The 20,648-nt window shown below is 54.5% G+C and overlaps 1 protein-coding gene and 1 long non-coding RNA gene across 2 annotated transcripts; both read left to right on the top strand.

Annotated features, from left to right (window-relative positions):
* Positions 1–737: 737 nt before the first annotated feature.
* Positions 738–3,136, top strand: HAND2 (heart and neural crest derivatives expressed 2). The gene is made up of 2 exons (XM_065736575.1): positions 738–1,931; positions 2,459–3,136. The coding sequence occupies exons 1-2, from the start codon at positions 1,380–1,382 to the stop codon at positions 2,555–2,557; spliced, it is 651 nt and encodes a 216-aa protein (XP_065592647.1). The 5' UTR covers positions 738–1,379; the 3' UTR covers positions 2,558–3,136.
* A 12,495-nt stretch (positions 3,137–15,631) lies between these two features.
* LOC136048424 (uncharacterized) lies at positions 15,632–15,866 on the top strand. The gene is made up of 2 exons (XR_010622172.1): positions 15,632–15,702; positions 15,788–15,866. It is a non-coding gene; the product is annotated as an uncharacterized LOC136048424 (long non-coding RNA).
* Positions 15,867–20,648: the final 4,782 nt, after the last annotated feature.

Genomic DNA, 20,648 nt, shown 5'->3' with positions numbered 1-20,648 from the left:
GCTCCGTTCTTTTTACCGCATAACGGGAACGCGGAGAAACGTGTCTGTATTTGTCGGTAACGAGAGGCTCTGAACCGCTGTAAGGAATATTCTGTGACTTACCGCTGAGCCCAGTTAAACAAGCACGGAGCTGATGTCTGGAGCCACGGGCCGGGTTCAGTGGCGATGCCTCGGAGCGGCTGTGGCAGAAAGCCCCGTCCTGGCCGAGCCCCGCGCTCCTCTCTCCCAGATCGCGACGCCGTGCACTCATCCTGCACTTCCTACGTGCGAATAACTCGGCAACGCACGGACGCGGTGCTGCCCATCACGACCGGACCTGACCGGGCCGTCCGCAGCACCCTCGGAAGCCGCTTCTACGCGATGCTCTACGGAGAGCTCTAGCAGCGATTTTTGCCAAGAAACCTCGCCGCGCCCATACTGTACCTGGCTCAGGATTGTCCGATATTTAAGTTTTAATGATTTTGTTGCTATTGTATTAAAAAAAAAAAAAACCACGAAGATTTTACAGTAAGGCATCTGCTAAACACTTGCATTAACCTCTGCCTCCATGATAATTCCCCCCCCCCCCCGGTTTTAATTACGTTCTGAATGCGGAGGGGCGGCCAATCCCCGCCGAGGAGCGCTGCAATTAGCGGGGCCAACATCAAAAAGTTTTATTGCGGAGCCCCGCGGACTCCGCCCCCGCCTCCAGCCATTGGCGGCCGCCGCCTCTGACGCCATATATTAACCCGAGCGGCCCTAAACATGTAGCTGTCCATGGAGGTCGGCTCGGGGAGCCCTGCCAGTGCCCTGGGCCGCGCCGAGCCCCGCTACCGCCCGCCCGATGTCCCAGCGGAGCACTGAGCCCCGCGACGCGGAGCGGCGCTGACCGCGGCCCCAGGGCGCAGGGGTGAGGGCGGCGGCGAGCGGCCGGGGGCGTATGGAGGGGGGCCGCGTGTAAGTACCACCCGGCCGGGCCGCCGCGGACTTGAGTGCGAGAGCAAAGGGAAGCAAGAGGCGAGGAAGAGCCCGGGCTGGGAAGCCGAGCCCGTTTGTTTGTACGGACTGCTCTCCGTAGAGCCTTTTTTTTTTTTCTTCGTCTTTTTGCTTTCTTTTTCTTTTTTTTTTTTTCTTCCTCTCTCGCGCGCGTGTGTGCGCGCTTCCTCGAAGACCCAGCCCCGGGCGAGGAGGAGGAGAAGGAGGTGGAGGCACAACGCATGAGCGGCGGCGGCGGCGCCTGGGGAGGGGGGATCGCTCGGGCACCCGCGGGGACTCCGCAGCAGCGCCCTATGGAGCGGCACTGAGAGCCGAGCGGTGCCGCCGGCGCGGCGGGCTGGGGCGGGCGGCGGGAGAGCTTCGTTCGGGGCCAGGGGCGGGCCGGGGCGCGCGAGGCAGCGGCGATGAGTCTGGTGGGCGGCTTCCCCCACCACCCGGTGGTGCACCATGAGGGCTACCCCTTCGCCGCCGCCGCTGCCGCCGCCGCCGCCGCCACCCGCTGCGGCCACGAGGAGAACCCCTACTTCCACGGCTGGCTTATCAGCAGCCACCCGGAGATGTCCCCCCCCGACTACAGCATGGCTCTGTCCTACAGCCCCGAGTACGCCAACGGGGCGCCGGGCATGGACCACTCCCATTACGGGGGGGTGCCGCCCGGGAGCGGCCCGCCCGGGCTCGGGGGGCCCCGGCCGGTGAAGCGCAGGGGCACGGCGAACCGCAAGGAGCGGCGAAGGACTCAGAGCATCAACAGCGCCTTCGCGGAGCTGCGCGAGTGCATCCCCAATGTGCCCGCCGACACCAAGCTCTCCAAGATCAAAACCCTCCGCCTGGCCACCAGCTACATCGCCTACCTCATGGACCTGCTGGCCAAGGACGACCAGAACGGGGAGGCGGAGGCTTTCAAGGCAGAGATCAAGAAGACGGACGTGAAGGAGGAGAAGAGGAAGAAGGAGCTGGTCAGTGCCGCGGGACGGGGCGGGAGGGGTTCGTTGCGGGCCGCGACCACCGAGGGCGGCGGCGGCGGGAGCTGGGGTTCGCCGAGGGGACGGGGATGACCGCGGCAGCGCCGTCGTGCTGGAACTGCCCCGCGTCCTTCGGCGGGAGGCCCCGCTTCGCCCAGCCCGGCTTCGCGCGGGGCCTCACGGAGCGCTCTGGCCGCGTTCCCCGCGTTTCGGCGGCTGCTGTCGCGCCGCGAGCCCGCGGCTCTGTCCGGTGCCTCTGCGCCCGTGCGACGCGGTGCGGTACGGTCCCGCAGCCCCGGGGGCCCCCGAGCGGCGAGGCCCGCGCTCTCCTCCCGCAGAGCGGCCGCCCCGCGAGCGGGGCTGGAGTGGAGAGCCCGGGCCGAGCGGAGTCCGCTGGTGGCTTTCCCTCTCGGGCCGCGGCCGGGGCGAGCCAGGAAGTCAGGAATCTGCCTAACCTCGTTTCTCCTCTCCCCGCTTTGTTTTTTTTCCTCTGTCTCTCCCTCCTCATCCTGTCTCCCCAGAATGAAATCTTGAAAAGCACAGTTAGCAGCAGCGATAAGAAAACCAAAGGGCGGACAGGCTGGCCGCAGCACGTCTGGGCGCTGGAGCTCAAGCAGTGAGCGCGGCGGGGGCCCTGCTCGGCGCTCCCCGAGGACTCTCGCGTTCGGAACCATCCCGCTTATTTATGTGCAATTTCTCCCCCCCCACCCCCTAAAATGTGGATATTTGAAGGAGAGGGAAAAAGCATTCCATAGATGGATACGAAGAGGAAACTCCGGCTTGGTAAGGGGTAATAACATCTCTAAGAGTTTCGTGAATGTTATTTGCTCTGTATAAAACCCACGGGGAAAACAGAACCGTAGAGAAGCAGAAAGGAGAGAAAAAAAAATCCCTCCCTGGCATTAGTGTGTATGTGAAGTGTATCTTTAATACTTGGCCGTTTGGATATAAATATTCCTGGGATTATAAAGTTCTATTTCAACAGAAGCAGTTGCACCCGCATTCGGTCGGCTCCGTATTTCGTGTCGTGATTTTGTTGTGATTGTTCGGTATTCTGAGATGTTTTCAGCAGTTATTGGTTATGTGCACTTCCGTCCGTAAGGGAAAAAGTGGAATCTAATTAATATTGAAGGTGTAAGCGTTGTAAGTACTCAATAAACCACTGTGTGTGTTTTTTTACAAAAAAAAAAAAACAAAAACGGGGGGAGGGTGGGGGGTGGAGAAAACCCAAATCTTTTTATGTTTTATACCTCAAAATGTTTTGAATAACAGCGTTGTTTATGGCTTTTTTTCATAATATTTAAAATATTCGGAAGTAAACTAAATTATAAAGATGGCTCCGAGGTTCGTTTTTAACCAAGTGCCCGAGTGAGAGGAAGGGGCGAGGGGCGGCTCCCCCCACCCTACTGCTGTTGCTGCGTGGGTCGGGACGATGTTCTCCGGGCTGGGGCTCCACGGGAGCTGCAGGGCGGTGTGTTACGGCTTTGCTTGCTGCTCCAGGTAATCCCCTACCGAGTAGGTAAGAGGGAGCAGGGCCGAAGCTTTGCTCGGCGTGGGGAGCAGAATGGAAGATTTACAGCGAGCTGCGGTGAGCTTAATAATATTAACGTAGTGGTTCCCAAAGCTTTCGCGAGTTGAATAGTTTCAGGTTGCAAATCCGAGCTTCTTTTTTTTTTTTTTTTTTTCCAGCCCCTTCCACCTCTCCCGTGATAAACCTCTGCTTGGTATTGCTGCGCCCTCTAAACCCGTGCTGGCTCTCTCTACAGGTCTGCGGCCGGGTGCCCACCCGCCCCATGCCCAAGGAAGTCGCTCCCGTCGCCCCGACCGTGAGCGGAGGTAGAGGTGCGAATGCCCGAGCCAAGATCAGGGCGTCCAGAGCCGGAGCTGGGGAGGTTGCAGGGTTACGACAACGGGACCAAAGGGCCGTGCCCTCTCCTTGGCGGGTCAGGCGGCCCGGCCGTGAGCTCTGCCGTGGGGCCGTGTTTATAGCCACTTGCCTTTGTTTGTAGCATTTGCAGAGAAGGATCTCCTCTTCGTTTGCTTTTCCCTGCCTGCTAAGTGGCCGGGCTGATGAAGCAGAGGGTCCCACCGCCCCAAGCCACAGTCCTCCTGCTGTCTTCCAAAGGACTTGGAGCTGCGGCTGGGAGCAGATCTCCCAAGGATTTTCCTATCCGTAATTCTGTCCTTTTTCGAAACGTTCATTTTTCAGCCCTAGGAGTCTTTCTGGACCCTCTAAGAAGGATGCCTTATAATTGCTCGGTTGTGAGGATGTTGCCGCTTTCTCGGGAGCAATCATTCCCGGAGCTAAATCACGAGAGCCCTAGACAGGCCGGAGCCGGCAAAAGAGCTAAATGGGGGAGCGGGGCGGCAGAAGGTGAATTGATGGTAGCCGGGATGTCAGCGCCTCAGCCCTGCTCTGCGAGGCAGCGGGGCTGATAAGAGTGGGATCCGCGGCCTCGGGACTGCTGTGTGGGAGGTGCGGAGCACGTAGCAGCGGTGGGCAGCCCGGCCGCACCGCAGCGTTCCTCTGCATGATGTGGTGCAGCCGGGTGGGTCCAGCCCGGGTTTGCTCGCAGCTCAACGCTCATCTCTAGATAAAATGACTTTATTATTCCCCCCCCTTCCACGTCTAAAGGAAACAGCAGTACTCCCAGCGGGCCGCTCCCAAGCGCCCAAAACCCATCGCTCCTTTGGCAAAGGTGCAGGCACAGTCCCGGCTGCTGTCTCCAGGGACAGCCCCTTTTGCCCTCCGGCTGCGGGACGTGCTTCTGCCGGCGGGGCAGATCAACTCAACAACCGCGATTTAAAATTTGTTGGTTAATTTTATTTTTTTTCCCACCCGCTCATTTTCAGGAGCCCTTCTGTACGTCAGGAGATTACTGCAACGATTACTGCTAATTTGCTTTCGTTGTCAGAGCGCTGTGATGGGCCCCCTTCTGCCCAAGCCGCAGACACCCCCCGGAACGAGCGCCGGGACATCCGCGGGCACTGTACGGACATAAACACTCACGGGGGATGCCATTGAGCCAAGGCGATCACGAAAGGTGGGCGGGGAGGAGCGGGAGAAGGTTAATAATAAAACCTCGAGGCAAAATATCCTCCTCCCGCGCTCGGAAACCCACCCTTAATCCTCCTCCTTCGCACGTACCGCCCGGCGGTCGCAAACGCGCCCAGGAGGAACCTCTAAGCAGCGATGGGAAGGAAACGCATTCCGCGCTCCTGCAGGCATAATCCCCTCTGCTGTAACGAGGGGCTTATCGACGCTCTGCATTTCTTTTATTATTATTTTTTTTTATTTGGAGTACGTTTCCTTGCTGTTGCATACCGTGGGCCGCGAAATATGTGCCTTCGCCGACGGATTCCATTCTTCTCCGTTTCTAATTGAGTTTTGTCGCTGCAGCCCTTCCCGCATGACAGAGATTACCGCGGGGCTCTTACCCTGAACTATGCGTTCCCGTTAAACCGTAGCGGCAACCGTAACATCCCCCTACCCTCATTATCCCCTCCCGGAGAGGCCGCTTTGACGATCTGATAGCGGAGCATTGATTACGAATTTATTCTCGGACGCTATGTAAGTCTCTATAGCTGCTATTAGAGCCAGCTGGGAACGATTAGGGTCTTCCCTCCCTCGGCCCTGCTGCCTCTATCTCGCGGCGTGGAGCAGAAGCCGCGCTGACGTCACGCGGCCCGCAGCCAGCCCGCCGCGCTGGGCGCGATCCCGTCGGAGCTCTCCAGGTCCGGTCCGGCCGCGATGCCCGGGGCTCTGCCGCCGCTTCCGTGCGCCTGTTCGGCCGCGGGAGATGCAGAAGAAAAGCCGCTCCCCGCGCTACTCTCAGCACTCGGCCCAGCTTTCCTTTTCCCCGTGCGGATCGCTCGGTTTCAAAGCCAACGTCGGGTCAGGTAGATTTCCACCTTATGTCCCGGCAGGGGGAAGTTAGAGAAGCGAAGTGTGGCGTTTATGTGCGGGCTGGGAAGCGGGCTGTTCACACCCGAGCTCGCTGCTGCAGCCAGGAGTTGTCCTTGCACCTGCTCATGCACCCTCCCTGCCTCCTGGCTTTTCTGGCCAGGACCAGAGGGAATGGTTTCAAGTTGTGGCAGATGAGGTTCAGGTTGGATACAGGGGAAAAATTTATTCTCAGAAAGAGCGGTGAGGCGCCGGAACGGGCTGCCCAGGGAGTGCTGGAGTCACCGTCCCTGGAGGTGTTCAGGAAACGTGAAGACGTGATACCGAAGGATGTGGTTTAGTGGGCACTGTGGGGATGGGTTGGACAAGATGACTTTAGAGGTCTCTTCCGACCTTAATGATTCCATGAATTTATAGCCCGACGGGACCCACAGTGCCACGTTTGTTTTACCAAGCTTTTTACTTTATTGTTCTGTACGTTTCGTGCCACTCTCTCCCCTATCCTCCCCCAGGAGAGATACCAGCAACACCTCCGTAACCGGATCCGAGCCCTCGCCCGCTGTGCACGGCAGCCGCTGCTGCTGCCAGGGCCGGGCGGTGGGAGAGTGCTTGGAGCCGTCTGCAGAAACAGAGATAACAGCAGCCCCCTTCGGCTGCAGGGTCACATTCTCCGGGTAAAAATTCCCTTTCCAGGAAGAAAAAAAAAAACCAAAAAACCACACACACACACAAAAAAAAAACCCACAATTAAAAAAAGAGCTCGCGTGATCCTAAAATAACGAATAAGAAAACGCGTTTCCATTTCTTTGTTCCAGTAAAATAAAACGAAATAAAACAAATCCCTGAAGATACAGCAACGCTCCGCTGTGTCTGTGTGTAATCTCGAAAGGAAAAGGAGCACTTCCTTTGTAATTCGGTAATGCTGCTCCCCGCTCCCCGTTGCATCCACCAGCGGTTGGATTCGGCCAAGGGGTAGCAGTGCGAAGCTAAAACAGTAAAAGGAAGGGAGAATATAACGCCATGGAACGAACGCGATCTGGAAAGCCTCAATAGATCCCAGTGTGGCACAGAGCGGCAGGGAGCAGCCCTATGTGCGGAACAATGGGAACAGAGCGCCTGTCCGCGCTGTGCGGCTCCCTCAGTTGCCCGAAGGATTCGAGAAAAGAAAATATACATAGGCATATATTTTAATGCACAGCAGTAGAGGTGGTTTCCTGGTCCCGTACGCTGGGAGAGAACGTGTGGGGGTAATGGGAGGACGACTCTCCTATAGGGGTCCCTACTCGCATGCCATATGTGGCCATAGGCTAAAACAGCTGCGTATGGTGAGCTTTGAAAAAGCAAAACAAGCATGCAAACCCGTGGCAGCTTTCTAAAGCCAGCCTAAAAGACAATGAAATGTTCTGCCAGAAAGTACAGGAGGCGGAAGAGATTAAAAATAATCATAATATCGGTCCGCCCCCACCTCATCCCAGCCCAGAGCCCACGGCCCCGCAGCTTTATGGGAGCGCTGTCCGGAGAGGGACCTCGCAGCCAGGAGGGGGGAAGTGGGGCGGGTGGGGGGGGGGGGGGGCAGCGCTGTAGGACCAGGCCGGGCCAGAGGGGTGAGTGGGGCTAGCGGCTCGGCCCTGAGCCTCTGACCCAGTGCAGTTCTCACAGAGCCGTGCCGTAATTACCCAAAGCCGTAACTGTCTCCGAAATTATTCATTAAAGTCATTCTCGGCGATCTCACGGCGCCCGAGCTTACATTTACGGCCCTCGCAGCGGCAGGGCGTGCCATCGCCTCTCGCCCGCGCCCCGGCGGTGTACTGCCAATAAGGGGGGGTGGGGGGGATGGGGGTGGCCGGGGGGGTTCCTTCTCGCCCCGCTCTCGGTGTTCGGCTGCTCGGGGCTCTGCCGATTTCCCCCTTTTGGAGGAGGTGCGCCGCGCAGCCCGGCAGACACCCTGGGAGCGAGGAGGGTATTTTGGGGAGTTGCAGTGTTGTGCGGAAGATCATGTCTGTGCCCTGTGGTGCTGTCAGCAGTGACAGATCCCAGACGCAGCCGCTACTGTATGGCAGATTGAGTTTCTCAGCAGAAAACTCTCCCTCCCTCCCTCCCTCCTGAACGTCTTCAAAAACCTTCTCCAGATACTGCGGGTCACTTCGGCTCCAGCGGAGAGAGAAAAGGGGGGAAAAAGCCTTCCCGGTCTCCCACCTTCTCTTCCTCGAGCGGCTCTTCCTGGGGCGCTGGGGGGCCGTTCCCTACCCTCCTCCCCGCCCCTAATCCCCCCTCCTCCGGGGTCCTCTCAGCCCCCCTATCGCCTCCAGCGCGCTCGGAGCCCGCAGCGGGACGTCTCCTTCAGGTAAGCGGGGGTCGGCAGGGACGGGACGGGGGGAAGCATTGGGGCTGGGACTGGGGGGCTCCGGAGCTCGCCCCTTCCTCGGACCGCGTCTCACTGCGTGGGAGGGTTGAGCCGGGGGGAGTAGGACGGCGAGAGGCTGCTGCTGCCCGAGGGAGCCGAGGAGCTGCGTGGGACGCCCCCGGCCCGGCTGGGCCCCGCCGATGCCGCGTTCGCCCGGCAGGGAAAGCGCAGCGCCGGGACAGAGAAGGATGAGGGACCCGCGGCTGTTGCCGGGGCTGCGTGGACAGCGAGGCTGGGGGGGGGAGGGGGGGGCGGGTGTGTTAGGCAGAGCGAAAGGACGGGAGGGAAAGCGGGGCGGAGCGGCGAAGAGGACGGGCGGGGGGCTCGGTTCCTGGCACCGCCGCCGGGAACCCCCGCCTCCCTCTCCTCCGGTCTCCGCCTGTCCTCGCCGCTGCGGTGAGGATTGCAGCCTGCAGCGCGGCTCCCAGGGACCCCCCCCCCCCCCCGTCCGGTGCGGTGCCGTCTCAGCCCTCCGGCCCGGACGGTCCCAGGGCACACGGTCTCTGCGACGGATCCACCCCACCATCCTCCTGCACATTCCTCATGTGAACCAGTCCTGCTATCCTCGCTCTCTCTCGGCCTTTCCTTCCTCGGATGAAGTGAAAAGCTTTAATTCCACCGCTCGTCCAGCCCTCTCTCTCTCTCCCTCCCTCCATTTTTTTTTTTCTTTAAGCCTTGCCTTTAGCAGAAGTGTAATTGTGACCCCGGCTGATCCGCAGAGCCTCCTGTTGGGAGCAGTTAGCTGTGGTTGCATTAGGCCGAAAGACCTCCCAAGTGGCGGTGGCCTGGGTGTCACAGGCAGGGACTCTGCACATTGTCCGCTCCTTCCCATCAAAGTCCCCCGGCACCGCGGAGCCACAGTTTCTGCGGAGCGGGAGAATAGGAAACAACCTCAACCCCCCTTCCCTTGACTCTCCCCCCCCTCCCCCCGACCCGCAGTGCTGCGATCCTCCTTAGGACGCAGAAACGTAACGAACTTTTTCATAACTTCAGCTCCACGGTGTGATTTACATTTCCGGCCTCTCTGTCAGAAGGGCAGGAATTTACGAGCGTGATAAAAACACGTTTACAGCACCAGAACATGCTCCGCTGGTGTCTCGGTGTGCAAGGAGATTTTAAAAGAGGGACACACACGAGAAAGAGGTCCTTTCTCTGCCTTTTCCCACCGCGGCTTTCTGAAGAGAAAAATGGGTTCAAACTGCAGCGTAGGCAAAAAGAGCGGGCAGAAGTCCGTGTGGATGGACGGGTGGATCAGCCCGAGCTTTTGTTTGTATGGCATGTGATCTGTGGCCGCGTTTCTCCCGTTTCTCCACGGCTTTTGCTCCGTGGTCGCTTCCATTCCCGTGCGTTCGGGCCGACCCCGCGTGTCCCACCCCGGGGAGCTCTCCCGTCCGATCTTGGCTCCATTGTGTTCGAACAATTCAGTCTGCTCCGTAACTCATGTGTTCTCCGAGGGGCTCTGGTGGCATTTGCAAATGGACAGCGTCCTTTTTTCGGCTCTAATTATACCGACCCGATCCGAGCTGCGAGCACCAGAGGGCTCAGCACGCTAAGGAGACGTGAATTTGGCAGACAGTTAAGGATGAAAACGATCAAACGATTCAAACGGGAAAGAAAAAAGAAAGCGATGAATAAACCACACGCAGCAGTTGCCGAGTTGCTGCTTTCCTGACGCTGTAATTATTTACACTGATTCATAGTTTATTCCAGCCACGGTTTTCAAAAGTAAACCTTGAAAGAATTTAATTCTTTCCAGTGTTCTGGCATAGAGACGGAAGGGAAACGGAGAGCAGCGCGGAGCTGCGAGCAGCGGCTGTCCCGGGGCGCTCCCGTGGGCTCCGGTCCGCACCGGGCCGCGCACCCTAAAACGGCCCTCGGGTGCTTTTGCTAAACGGGCCTCGAGGCTCGGCCTGACCCCGCGGCTTTTGAAGCCATTTTCAGTCGTCGCACGTGTGCCGCGGGGCGGCCCCGGGCTCTGCTCCCAGCCCGTTCAGAGCCCTCCCCGCCCGGTGACTTGCGGGTGTGGGGGTGGGGGGGGTTTACAACAAACGCTCCCCGGTCTCGTTTCCTGGGCTCCCCCAGGTCACCCCCCACCCCGTGCCGCACAACGGGGAGCTGCTCCAGCGCCTGGGTTCCGGCTGCGGAGCTGGAGGGTGAGGGCATCACCCACTGAGTGCGCTGCTCCCGCCCGGGGTGGGGGGGGGACACGTGGCGGGGATGGAGAGCCGCGGGGTTGCTGGAGTGTGGCGACGGGAAAGGAATATGGAATCGTTAAGGATGGACGTACCGCGCTGGGTGCGTAGAGCTGAGGGAGCATACCGCGTTTCTCTGTTGAGGTCCATCGCTTGAGCCGTGCGCTCTGCGATACCGTTTTGTTTTGTTTTGTTTCTGATGGGCGATCGTGGCAATAGATGTCAGTCCTGCGATACTTAGTACCGCACTTCCAGTGACGTGCAGGCACCTCTTTCTCTGTTTTGGGAACGAAGTTATTTCTGACCCGTGCAGCTTTACACACATACGCCGTGCACGCATACACACACCGTGCACACATACACGCACCATATGTACATGTGTACCCTGACTGAGAAGTGCAGCTTCCGAAGGACGGGCAGCTCAGTTCCCACCAAAGCATCTCGTTTAAAACCACCACGAAAACAGAGGTTGAAACATGATAATGGCACAGAATATGTTCGGACCGAGTCTAAGCCGTATAAACATTGGAAGTGTTTAAAACCTCAACATTACTCTGTTGTTTCTTTTGGTTTTAAATAGATAAAGCTGTCGTTTTATTTCATAGTGCGTATATACGGACGCACGAATGTATGTCCCCGAAGAGAGCTCTGGCACCTGCTGTAAGCTCCGGAGCAGGAGATCACAGCGCAAATGCTTTCTGCGTTTGTAAATATCAAACTCAGTTCGCGGGCGGAATTTCTCAGCAGGAAAGCCTCGCTGAGCAAACGCGCTGCGAAAATGTGCTGGAGACGAAATTCACCCTCGAGCGGAACCAGAACCCGGTCGGATTCGCCCTGTGTTTCTCAGGCTTTTTACATCCTAATAGATGTCTGCTTTTTTTGTTGTTTTGTTTTGTTTTAGTGGTTATAATATTTCTTAAAATCTGCAGGGACCGCTTTACTGAGAGTACTTGGGTTTGTTTTTACTTGCTGAGTAGCGAGATGGGAAGATCGGTAATACTAAAGGGCTTGGGGGGGAGAGCCAGGGAAAAGAAAAAAAAAAAAGAAAAAAAAAAAGAAAAAAGGAAAAATAGGACCATTTTCCATATTCCAGTTCCGGGGTCGCCCGGCAGCTCCCCGTGCCATGGGGCCGGATCCTGCCCGGCAGCGCGCTGTCGTCCGCGGCCGCGGATGGAGGGGAGCAGCGGTAATGGTTTTCCCCGCAGATGTTGTCCCGGTGTTTAAAGGACCGAATCTCGACTTCCAGGCACAGCTGCGGGATGTTGTATCCTATCAATTCATAACAATTGCGGGGAGGGTGACAGGGTTGGGTGCCTTCAGTTTTGTTACAAAGCCAAAATGGCACAGTTCTAGTTGTGAACAAATGGTTTCCAGAGAACAGCTCTTTGCTCTTTCTTTTCCCTGCAGAAAGATTGTTTGAAGTTCCTGGATTTTTAAATGTTAAATAATATTAATACCAAAAGAGAACTTCGGGGCTTCTTGTTTTAATTTGGAAGGGCCAGCCTGTGTTGCTCTTTTCCCTTCCCTCCCTCTCTCCCTCTCTCCCTCTCTCCCTCTCTCCCTCTCTCCCTCTCTCCCTCTCTCCCTCTCTCCCTCCCTCCCTCTTTCTTTCTTTCTTTCTTTCTTTCTTTCTTTCTTTCTTTCTTTCTTTCTTTCTTCTTTCTTTCTTTCTTTCTTTCTTTCTTTCTTTCTTTCTTTCTTTCTTTCTTTCTTTCTTTCTTTCTTTCTTTCTTTCTTTCTTTTTCTTTTCTTTCTTTCTTTCTTTCTTTCTTTCTTTCTTTCTTTCTTTCTTTCTTTCTTCTTTCTTTCTTTCTTCTTTCTTTCTTTCTTTCTTTCTCTCTCTCTCTCTCTCTCTCTCTCTCTCTTTCTCTCTTTCTCTCTTTCTCTCTTATCTCCTCTTTCTCTCTTTCTCTCTTTCTCTCTTTCTCTTCTTTCTCTCTCTCTTTCTCTCTTTCTCTCTCTCTCTCTCTTTCTCTCTTTCTCTCTCTCTTTCTCTCTTTCTCTCTTTCTCTCTCTCTATCTTTCTCTTTCTCTCTCTTTCTTTCTCTTTCTCTCGCTCTCTTTCTCTCTTCTTTTCTTTCTCTCTTTTCTTCCTTCTTTCCTTCATTCTCTCTCTGTATATTTCTCTCCCTCTTTCCCTCTCTATATTTTTTTCTCTCTTTCTCTCTTTCTCTTTCTCTCTGTCTTTCTCCTTTCATTCATTCTTTCTTTCTCTTTCATTCTTTTTTCATTCTTTCTCTTTCATTCTCTCTTTCTCTCTCTTTTTCCTTTTCTTCTTTTCTCTCTTTCTTTCTCTCTTTCTTTCTTTCTTTCTTTCTTTCTTTCTTTCTTTCTTTCTTTCTTTCTTTCTTTCTTTCTTTCTTTCTTTCTTTCTTTCTTTCTTTCTTTCTTTCTTTCTTTCTTTCTTTCTTTCTTTTCTTTCTTTCTTCTCCTCTCGTTCTCTCGTTCCCTCTTTTGTTCTCTCTTTCACTCCTTCCCTCTCTCTCTTCCCTCTCTCCTCCTCTCTGCAACTTTTTTCCTTCTTCTCCCGTCTGGAAGCTCCATTCAGAGGACCGCACTGGGGATGGATATTGTTGTGCATAAAGAAAATAAATAACTCAATAAAGAGAGCAGGCTCCTGTTATGACAAGTTCTACTGCAGAGCAATGTATTGCAAGTTAAAATTAAAAAGCCCTTGAGGAAAAAGAAAAAAGAGAGAGAGAGAGGGAAAATGAAGGAAGGGAAGGAAATAAAAGAAAAGGAAGGAAAGGAAGGAAAGAAAGGAAAAGTATTTAATAAAGAGGCTTTGTCAGCTGCAACAGCGAGGCAACGGCACCAGGCAGAGCATCTTTCCCCCGGCCCGGGCGCTCGGGGCTGCACGGCACGGTGCCTGGAGGCCGATGTTCAGTTGGAGGGGAAAAAACGCCGATAACAGAGCCATCGTTTGGCTGCGGGGGGCAGCGCCCGGAGCCCCACTCTGCCCCGGCGCTGCCCGGAGCACACGGCGGCTCGGGAGCAGGGCGCTGCTCGGCGTGGGGCATTGCCCTGTTTGGTGGGGCTGCGCTGGCCAGAGGGTCTATTAGGATCAAGTGACCTAATGAATCGCATGGCCATTAGCGGGCTTTGAAAGAAGGCAGTTTTCCTCGTTACCTCCTCCTCTGCCTCTTAACATGGGCAATTATTTTTAACTGTCCTTCAATCAGAGGTCGGAGAGGGCCTTTTATTTGCTTGCTCGTTTAAAGCAGCTCCCTGATACACAGTCTCACGTACTTCCAGGAACAGCCCTTTCCTATCGGGGTTCCTCGACAGCCACGCGGTGCGGCCGCAGCCGCCCGACGGAGTGGGGAGGCCCCACGGCACTCGGGGCGGAGCTGGGGGCACTCCCGGTGGGGCTGTGTCCCTGTGCCCCTCCCGCCGAGGCAGGTAAGCGTCAGCCCTCCTCTCTGTGCGGGCGGTGCGCGGGGGGAGCGAAGGTGGGCGCGGCTCAGCTCTTAGCTCCGGTGGGGAGAACCCGAAACTTCCTTGTTATTTATTTTTTATTGAAGATTTAAGATTGTGCGGTGGAGGAGATGAAATATTTGCCCCGGGTTTATTCTGTCACCGTTCACACGGTAAATAAATAGATAAATAAAATAAAATAAAATAAAGAAAAGGTTAAAAAAAGTAAAAAGAAAAAAAAGCGGCCAGAGCGTGCTGGGAACAGCAGAGACCGCAGGTTTTTGGCCTGGAGCCTCTGGGAGAGCGTCTGCTCGGCTGGACTCGTGCCTCGTGCCCGGCCCCAGGAGAGCACCGCACCTGCCGGGGTGGGGCGGGTGCCAGCTGCGGGAGCAACGTGAGGTGTCTGCCGAAGGGGGAGGAACGGCCCGGCCCGCCCGACTTGAAAAGCCTCCACGTTTCCCACAGCTTTTTCAATCACACTCTGTTAGGAGTTAATGTCGCCGAAACCGCTAAACGTTTCCATGCCTGCAGGTAGGGCCCGCCGGGGGCTGCGGGGCCGGGGCCGGCTGGGAATCCTTGGTGTGCTCCGTGCTGGGGGGCTCGCACATTGGGGCTGTCCGTGGGGCACGGGGAGAGGGTACCTCGTGGGGAGGGGTCGGGGGGATGCTGCCAACTTTGTCTCCTTGCTAATTAATAAGGTGACTCGATGAAGGGAGGTCCGGGTGCCAGCCCCGAGGTGAAGAGGTGCTCGAGTCTTGCTCGCAGTCTGCGGATTATTATAACTATTATTATTATTTTATTACTATTATTTTGGAAGCCACCGGGAAAACTGCTTTGGGCTCTGTCTAGGAGCCCAGCTCCTCTCCCCAATCCTGCAGCCGGGCGGGGTGGGAGCGGCGACGCAAACGTCAGCAGATCCGCAGCCGGGTGGCCGGGGCGGGCCCTCATTACAAGGTGCGAGCCGCGGAGAGCTGTCACCGCCCGCAGCCACAGGCATCCGTCCGCGGAGCAGGTAACGGGCGGCTCCGGGACCCGCAGTGCCCCCCCCCCCCCCCAGCCCCGGGGAGCCGCGTCCCCACCGCAGCCGCACAGCGGTGCGGAGCTTCCCTTCCTCGGAGCTCCGCACGTCTAGCAGAAAATCGTGACAAAATCGTAGTGGCTAAAAACGCAACGTCGTTTTTAGTTTTATTTTTTGAGTGCTTTTCTTTTAATTTAGTTGTTTAATTAATTGATTTCATTCCGTTCAGTTGGCCTCCCCTCTTTATTTATTGCTTTGGTGCCGGCTCTGAATCTCAGCCCACGGCGCTCAGCGGGGAGCGGGCACGGAGCCCCCACGCGGCTGTGCGTGTGTGGAAATAGCCGTACAGATCTGCACGTACCGTTAATAGCAACTAAATCAATACAAACGAATATGTATTGCATTATTGCAGTTGGCTTATTAAATAAGAGAGGATCAGTCCTGAAGCTTATCTTCATTTGCACCGTGAGCTCCGAGAACTGCGATTAATCGGGAGTATTTAAACATAAATAAGGTGTATTTAAACACGCATTTTACATATTCAGCGTATAAAAACCGTATATTACATAAGCATGCGTCAATGAATGCACGCTTTGGGAAGCGGTGTGATGCTATGCGATGGGACGTGATGCGTTCGACGTAACGTGACACGACGTGTGCCCCCTCCAGCACCCCCCCTTCCCCCCCCCCCCCCCCCCCCGCAGCCCGTGGGAGCGAGGCCGTGATTTCCCTTCCCGGTGCTGCTGAGGTTAGGGTGGGGGAGAGCCAGGCGGACCCCCGCCCCACATGAGGGGCTGCTGATGGCCGGCAGAACCGCCAGGCCGCGGAAGGTTGACGGGGAGCAGGGAGAGATGGTAGCTTCCAAAAAACTACGTTGTATCCGGCTCTTTTCTGCAGAAATAGATCTTATCACAGGTTGCAAGGGGAACTTGGAGTTATTGGCAGAAGGATAATGCACACATATGCAGAGGAAGGGAGGGGAAGGGAAAGAAAGGGAAAGGAAAGAAAGAAAAGAAGTGAAAAGAAGACAAAAGAAAGGAAAAATAAGAGAAAGGAGAGGAGAATAGGGAAGAGAAATCAGAAGGGGAGAGACCACTGCAGGAAACGGACAAACGAACACCAAAATGAGGTCCTCGGTAATTTTCGTTCGTACTTCTTTTTGAAAGGCTATCCCTCGCCTCCCGGCACAGGACGCCAGCTCAAACGTTCTCGTCCTCAACGTTTATGTGGCACTGACTGTGTCTTTCACACTCCTCGAGAAGTACAAAACAACGGACGTTTTTCCAACTTTATTTTTTTTCTTTCTCCTATAACTGCAGAATACTGAAGAGATGGATAAAAGCACCCATCCGTTCTTCATGCGGTATGCCCAGAGCAAAAATTAATCGTGCCACTATGAAAAGAAAAGAACAAAACAAAAATTAAAGTAAAGGCAGACGCTTTGGTTGTTTGTTGGTACTTTTTCTGACTGTTTCCTTATACGAAGAGCTGGGAGCGGACACACAACGGGGCAGAGGGAGCTACCGAGCTCCGCCGGCAGTCGGAGGGGTTTGGGGAACGCTCCCTTCCTGCGGGGCTGCAGGGGTTGTCGCTCTGCGTTACAGGTATGGAGCCGGGAGCTCCCGCTGGGCGCGGCTGCCTCCGCCGCAGGGTCTGGGACGCAGTGAGCGGCGGTTTCTGGGGGAGCAGTGGGAGCGAGGAAAGGAAAAAAAGGGAAAAAAAGAAGAAAAAAAAAGAAAAGAAAAGAAAAAAGGGAAAAAAAGAAAAAAGGGGAAAAAGAAAGAAAAAGAACAAAAAGAAAAAAGAAGAAGAAGAAAGAAAAGGAGAAAATGAGAAAGTAAAAGGAGAAAAGGAACAAAGGAAAAATAAGAAAAAGGAAAAGAAGAAGAAAGAAGTAGTATTTTAAAAAATTGAAAGGGAGAAAAAAAGAAGAAGGAAAGAGGAAAAAGGAAAGCAAAACCAAAGAGAGGATAAAAAAGAAAACAGGAACAAAGGAAAAAAAAGGAAGAAAAGGCAAAGCGCCCAGTGCGCGCTGCCGGACTGACTGCCCAGGGCCGGAGCGGGGGTGAGGTGCGGTGCGCGGGGCTGGCAGCGGCTGTCACCGGGTGAGGATCCGGCCCCGCGCCTTCCCATGAGCCGAACCCGACATCAAAGGGCACGCGATAGCAATGTGGAGCGCACATGGGCGGCTCGCGAGCCCCTTCTGTCAAGCGGCGTTTCCTGGCGCTCCCCGCCCTCCGCCCGGCAGCCCGAGCCCCACGGACTCGGGGCGGCAGGGGAACGCGGAGCTCCGGGCGGGCTGCGCACCCGCGGCGTCCCGAAGCCATCCCGGGGAGCAGCCCGCTGCCTTTGCTCCTCCACGGGACGCGGGGACGAGCTGCGAGTTAATAGCCATTGTCATCCAGGGGTGGTTTCAATTATCTTTTGGGGCCTCCCCAGACTTAACTCATCTTCTGCCACTTTGCCGCGCATCCCGGGCACCAATCCAACATCCCTCTCCAAGGAGGCTTTGCAAAGCGGCACCTCACCTGCTGGCGGCCGCCGGACCGTCACAGCCCGCTGCTCAGCCCGGTCAGCAGCCGTCGGGACCCACGTCCCCCCCGCTGCCATCCTGCTCGGCCACTGCGGGTGGCCCCGGGGCTCGCCGGGGGCCGGGGGCACTGCGGGATGCGAGATGGGTTGTGATGGAAAACCAAGGAGGATTTTCAGGCTCTGCACTGGCTGGGAGTGGAGGCAGGAATTGAAATTAAGACCATTCAGCTTTGCGTGAGCCTTCAAGAAAACAGTCTTATAAACGTTTGCATTAAAAAAAAAATAAGTGAAGTTTCTGTTTGGGGTGGATCCAGGAGTTTGTGCTATATCCTAAGAACAATACATTTCTCTAATTCTTCAGATTTTTTTTCATTCCTTCACCCCTCGATGTTTGGGAAAATTGTAAGTGTAGAGCAGGAGATGCCTGTGCAGCCATTTACACAATGCAGCGTGAAACTTACATTTTGCAGTGATCCTAAGACAGAGTACTTAGGAAGAATCACTGCAAATGCTTCATGCCATCTACACCCAGAGAGCTCCTATGACATCAGTGAGACACAAGTCCAGATCACAGCCATGCCATCGCCGGGGATTAGGTGGAAATCTGGTGTTTGAATGCAAACTCTCTCTTCCATGTTGTTTTATCATGCAATCCTCAGCACCGGGGAAGGCTCTGAGGTGCCTGAAGCTCTGCTGCACACATGCACTGAAGCCTTTTGCTCCTGACAGGGCTGAGTACGTATCTCACACCTAACCCCATCCGGATGCACAGACAAAGCATTCCTCCTCCCGAGGGGCTGCTGGGCCATGCATGTGTGAGACACGCTCACGCAAACGGGCTCTGCACACAGCGTGGTGGCACTGCAGCACAGTGGGGATGGAGTGGTGAGAGCAGGAGATTCCTCAGAAGCACCGGGGCAGAGTGGGCACGGGGTGGGTGCTGCTGGCATGAGCATGCTGCTGGAGCCCCATAGCACATCTGTACTGCTCAATGTGGGAGAACCCAAAGGCACAACCCCACGCACCTCCTGCTCTTGGGGCTACTGGGACTTCTGCTTCAATAAGGAATGGAGCATGGGCTCTGAAAAGTGGCATTTTAAAGCAGCCCGAACCATGTCTTTCTTCTGCGTATGTCACCGCAGACCTGTCAAAGACATTTGTTCCTATAAATATTTTAAGAGTTCAGCGATGGTGCTGACATGGAAATCTTAGCTCCCTGTGCTGGCAGCCATGCTGGTGTTTCCTAGAATTCGCAGAGCTGAGCGAAGGAGGGTGCTGTGGGGAGGTTCAGCTCCTGGTTAAAAAAGGGAAGAGGAAGCACAGCACTGCGGCTCGTGCGCCCAGAGCCTTAATCCCCCCAGCCCCACCCCCTACAAATTTAACCACACAATTTGTAATCATTCATAACAGTTGGAATTGTCTTGAGTTTTAAAAGGCTTTTCTCATTAACCAGCCCTTTATTCCTTGCAAAGCACATTATTGATCTTAATATGCAGAAAATACCATCGCTAGCATAATGTCTGTGCCGTTTTTGTTAAACAATGAGAATTGATGAGGTTTGGCAGGACATTAAAATATTTAACATTATAGCTTTGAGAAGACTTTTATGTGTCTGTAGTAATAGGAAAATCTTTTAACAGGAAAAATGTTTTCCTCGGCTTCACTACAGTCTTCATTGAGGGCTGATTCTGTTTGTACTAAACCCAATGGGAGGTTTCTGTCTGACTTCAAAGAAAGCCAAGAGGAACTCCACTTTGGAACATCATTGCTAGAAGCAAATCTGAGCCTTCTGGCCACATGACCAGTGCCATTTAAATTAGCGTTTTTTACACTCCCTGCCTGTGGCTGGGACCTTCATCTCTGCCTCAGGAGTTGGGGGTATGGTGGAGATGCCAAGAGGTGGCCGTGCAGCTCCCCACCAACCCATCACTACAAGGCATGTGTGATGGGTCAGGTGCCACCCAGGGGCAGCTACCAATCTGTGCTCCTTGCCCCAGAGAGTTTCCTTCTGAGCCACATTTTGATGTAACTGCCCAATATTCTGCTTTTGCTACCAAAACACCACTGATGTTTTGGGTTTTAACTCAGGCAGTGTGGCTGATTCTCTGACTTTATAGTGTTATTTGCAGGGTACAGAACTCAGGGGAAGTTGAGGAGAGGAAAGGGCATTCAAAAAACAGTCGATTACTTCATAGATCTTTACAAGACCTGAACAGCTAACTGTCACAGGGAGAGCATATCCAGTTCAATTATTTGGCCATATGGGCATCTTCAGGTGCTCCTCCTTCCTGAGAGACTGAGTGCTGCCCTGGCTGGCACACACCTGCACTAAGGGGTCCTTGCATTCAAAGTGCAGTGACAGCTAGGAAAGAGGATGAATCTTTTGGCTAACTGAGCAGCTTACAAGAAAGTTGTGATGAAAAGGAGGGTGTGAAGCCTGCTCTTATCCCTGTTTTTAAGTAGTCAACTTACGTGAGGGCACTGTGATCATTTGGGCGCATAGATCACCAAGGGATCTGGTTCACTGGGCTCAGTGGTGATGGGCTGGTGATTGGACTACATCATCTTTGTGGTCCAACCCTAATGATTCTGTGATCCTTTCAATCACTGCTCTAAAGGCTCCAAGGGCAGAGCTCAGGAACCCATTCAGGCCTCTAACTTAAAAAAAAAACAACCCAGTAGTTGTTCCCAAACTCCATTTTAATGACGATCCTCACTCCCGAGGTGAGAAATTTAATTATAAATCATAAACCATGAGTTATTTGTGAAGATTGAATTTACTTTGTCATTTGAAATCTTCCCCTCACCCCCTAGAGGACAGCACCTCTTAGAAAAGCCAGCAGGAAAAGAACAGAATGTAGGACTGGTATCCAGTGATCATATTTATCCCCATACATAACATGCTCAAACACTGGGATCTTTTAATAGCTTTTTCCATATTGGACTCTTTGTTTGGATGTGGTTTTCCTGATGTATCCTAGTAACATGTTTAGTTAATTTATATTGTGTGTATGTGTAGACAGATATACACACATCCATATGTACGCACACACATAGTCCTCATTAAGTAAGTGCTAAACCTCCCACAGCAGAACCGGGTCCAGAGGGCAGTTGGGTTGGAAGCAAGGAGCCTGCTCCTTTTGCAGAAGGGTCCTGCAGGCACTGCTTAGGGGATACATGCAGCCCCCAGGGGAGTCTGTCCCCTGCACCTCTGTGGTGTGAAGGTTGCTGTGATGTGGGATGG

Source organism: Cyrtonyx montezumae, unplaced genomic scaffold, assembly GCF_038088225.1.
Source record: "Cyrtonyx montezumae isolate F1298 unplaced genomic scaffold, pur_monq_1.0 scaffold_2, whole genome shotgun sequence".
Classification (NCBI taxonomy): domain Eukaryota; kingdom Metazoa; phylum Chordata; class Aves; order Galliformes; family Odontophoridae; genus Cyrtonyx; species Cyrtonyx montezumae.
This window is presented reverse-complemented; position numbering and strand designations above follow the sequence as displayed.

Coding starts and splice junctions, on each gene's coding strand:
- HAND2 (XM_065736575.1), top strand. CDS start 1,380: ATGAGTCTGGTGGGCGGCTTCCCCCACCACCCGGTGGTGCACCATGAG. Junction 1,932..2,458: donor AGAAGAGGAAGAAGGAGCTG/GTCAGTGCCGCG, acceptor CTGTCTCCCCAG/AATGAAATCTTGAAAAGCAC.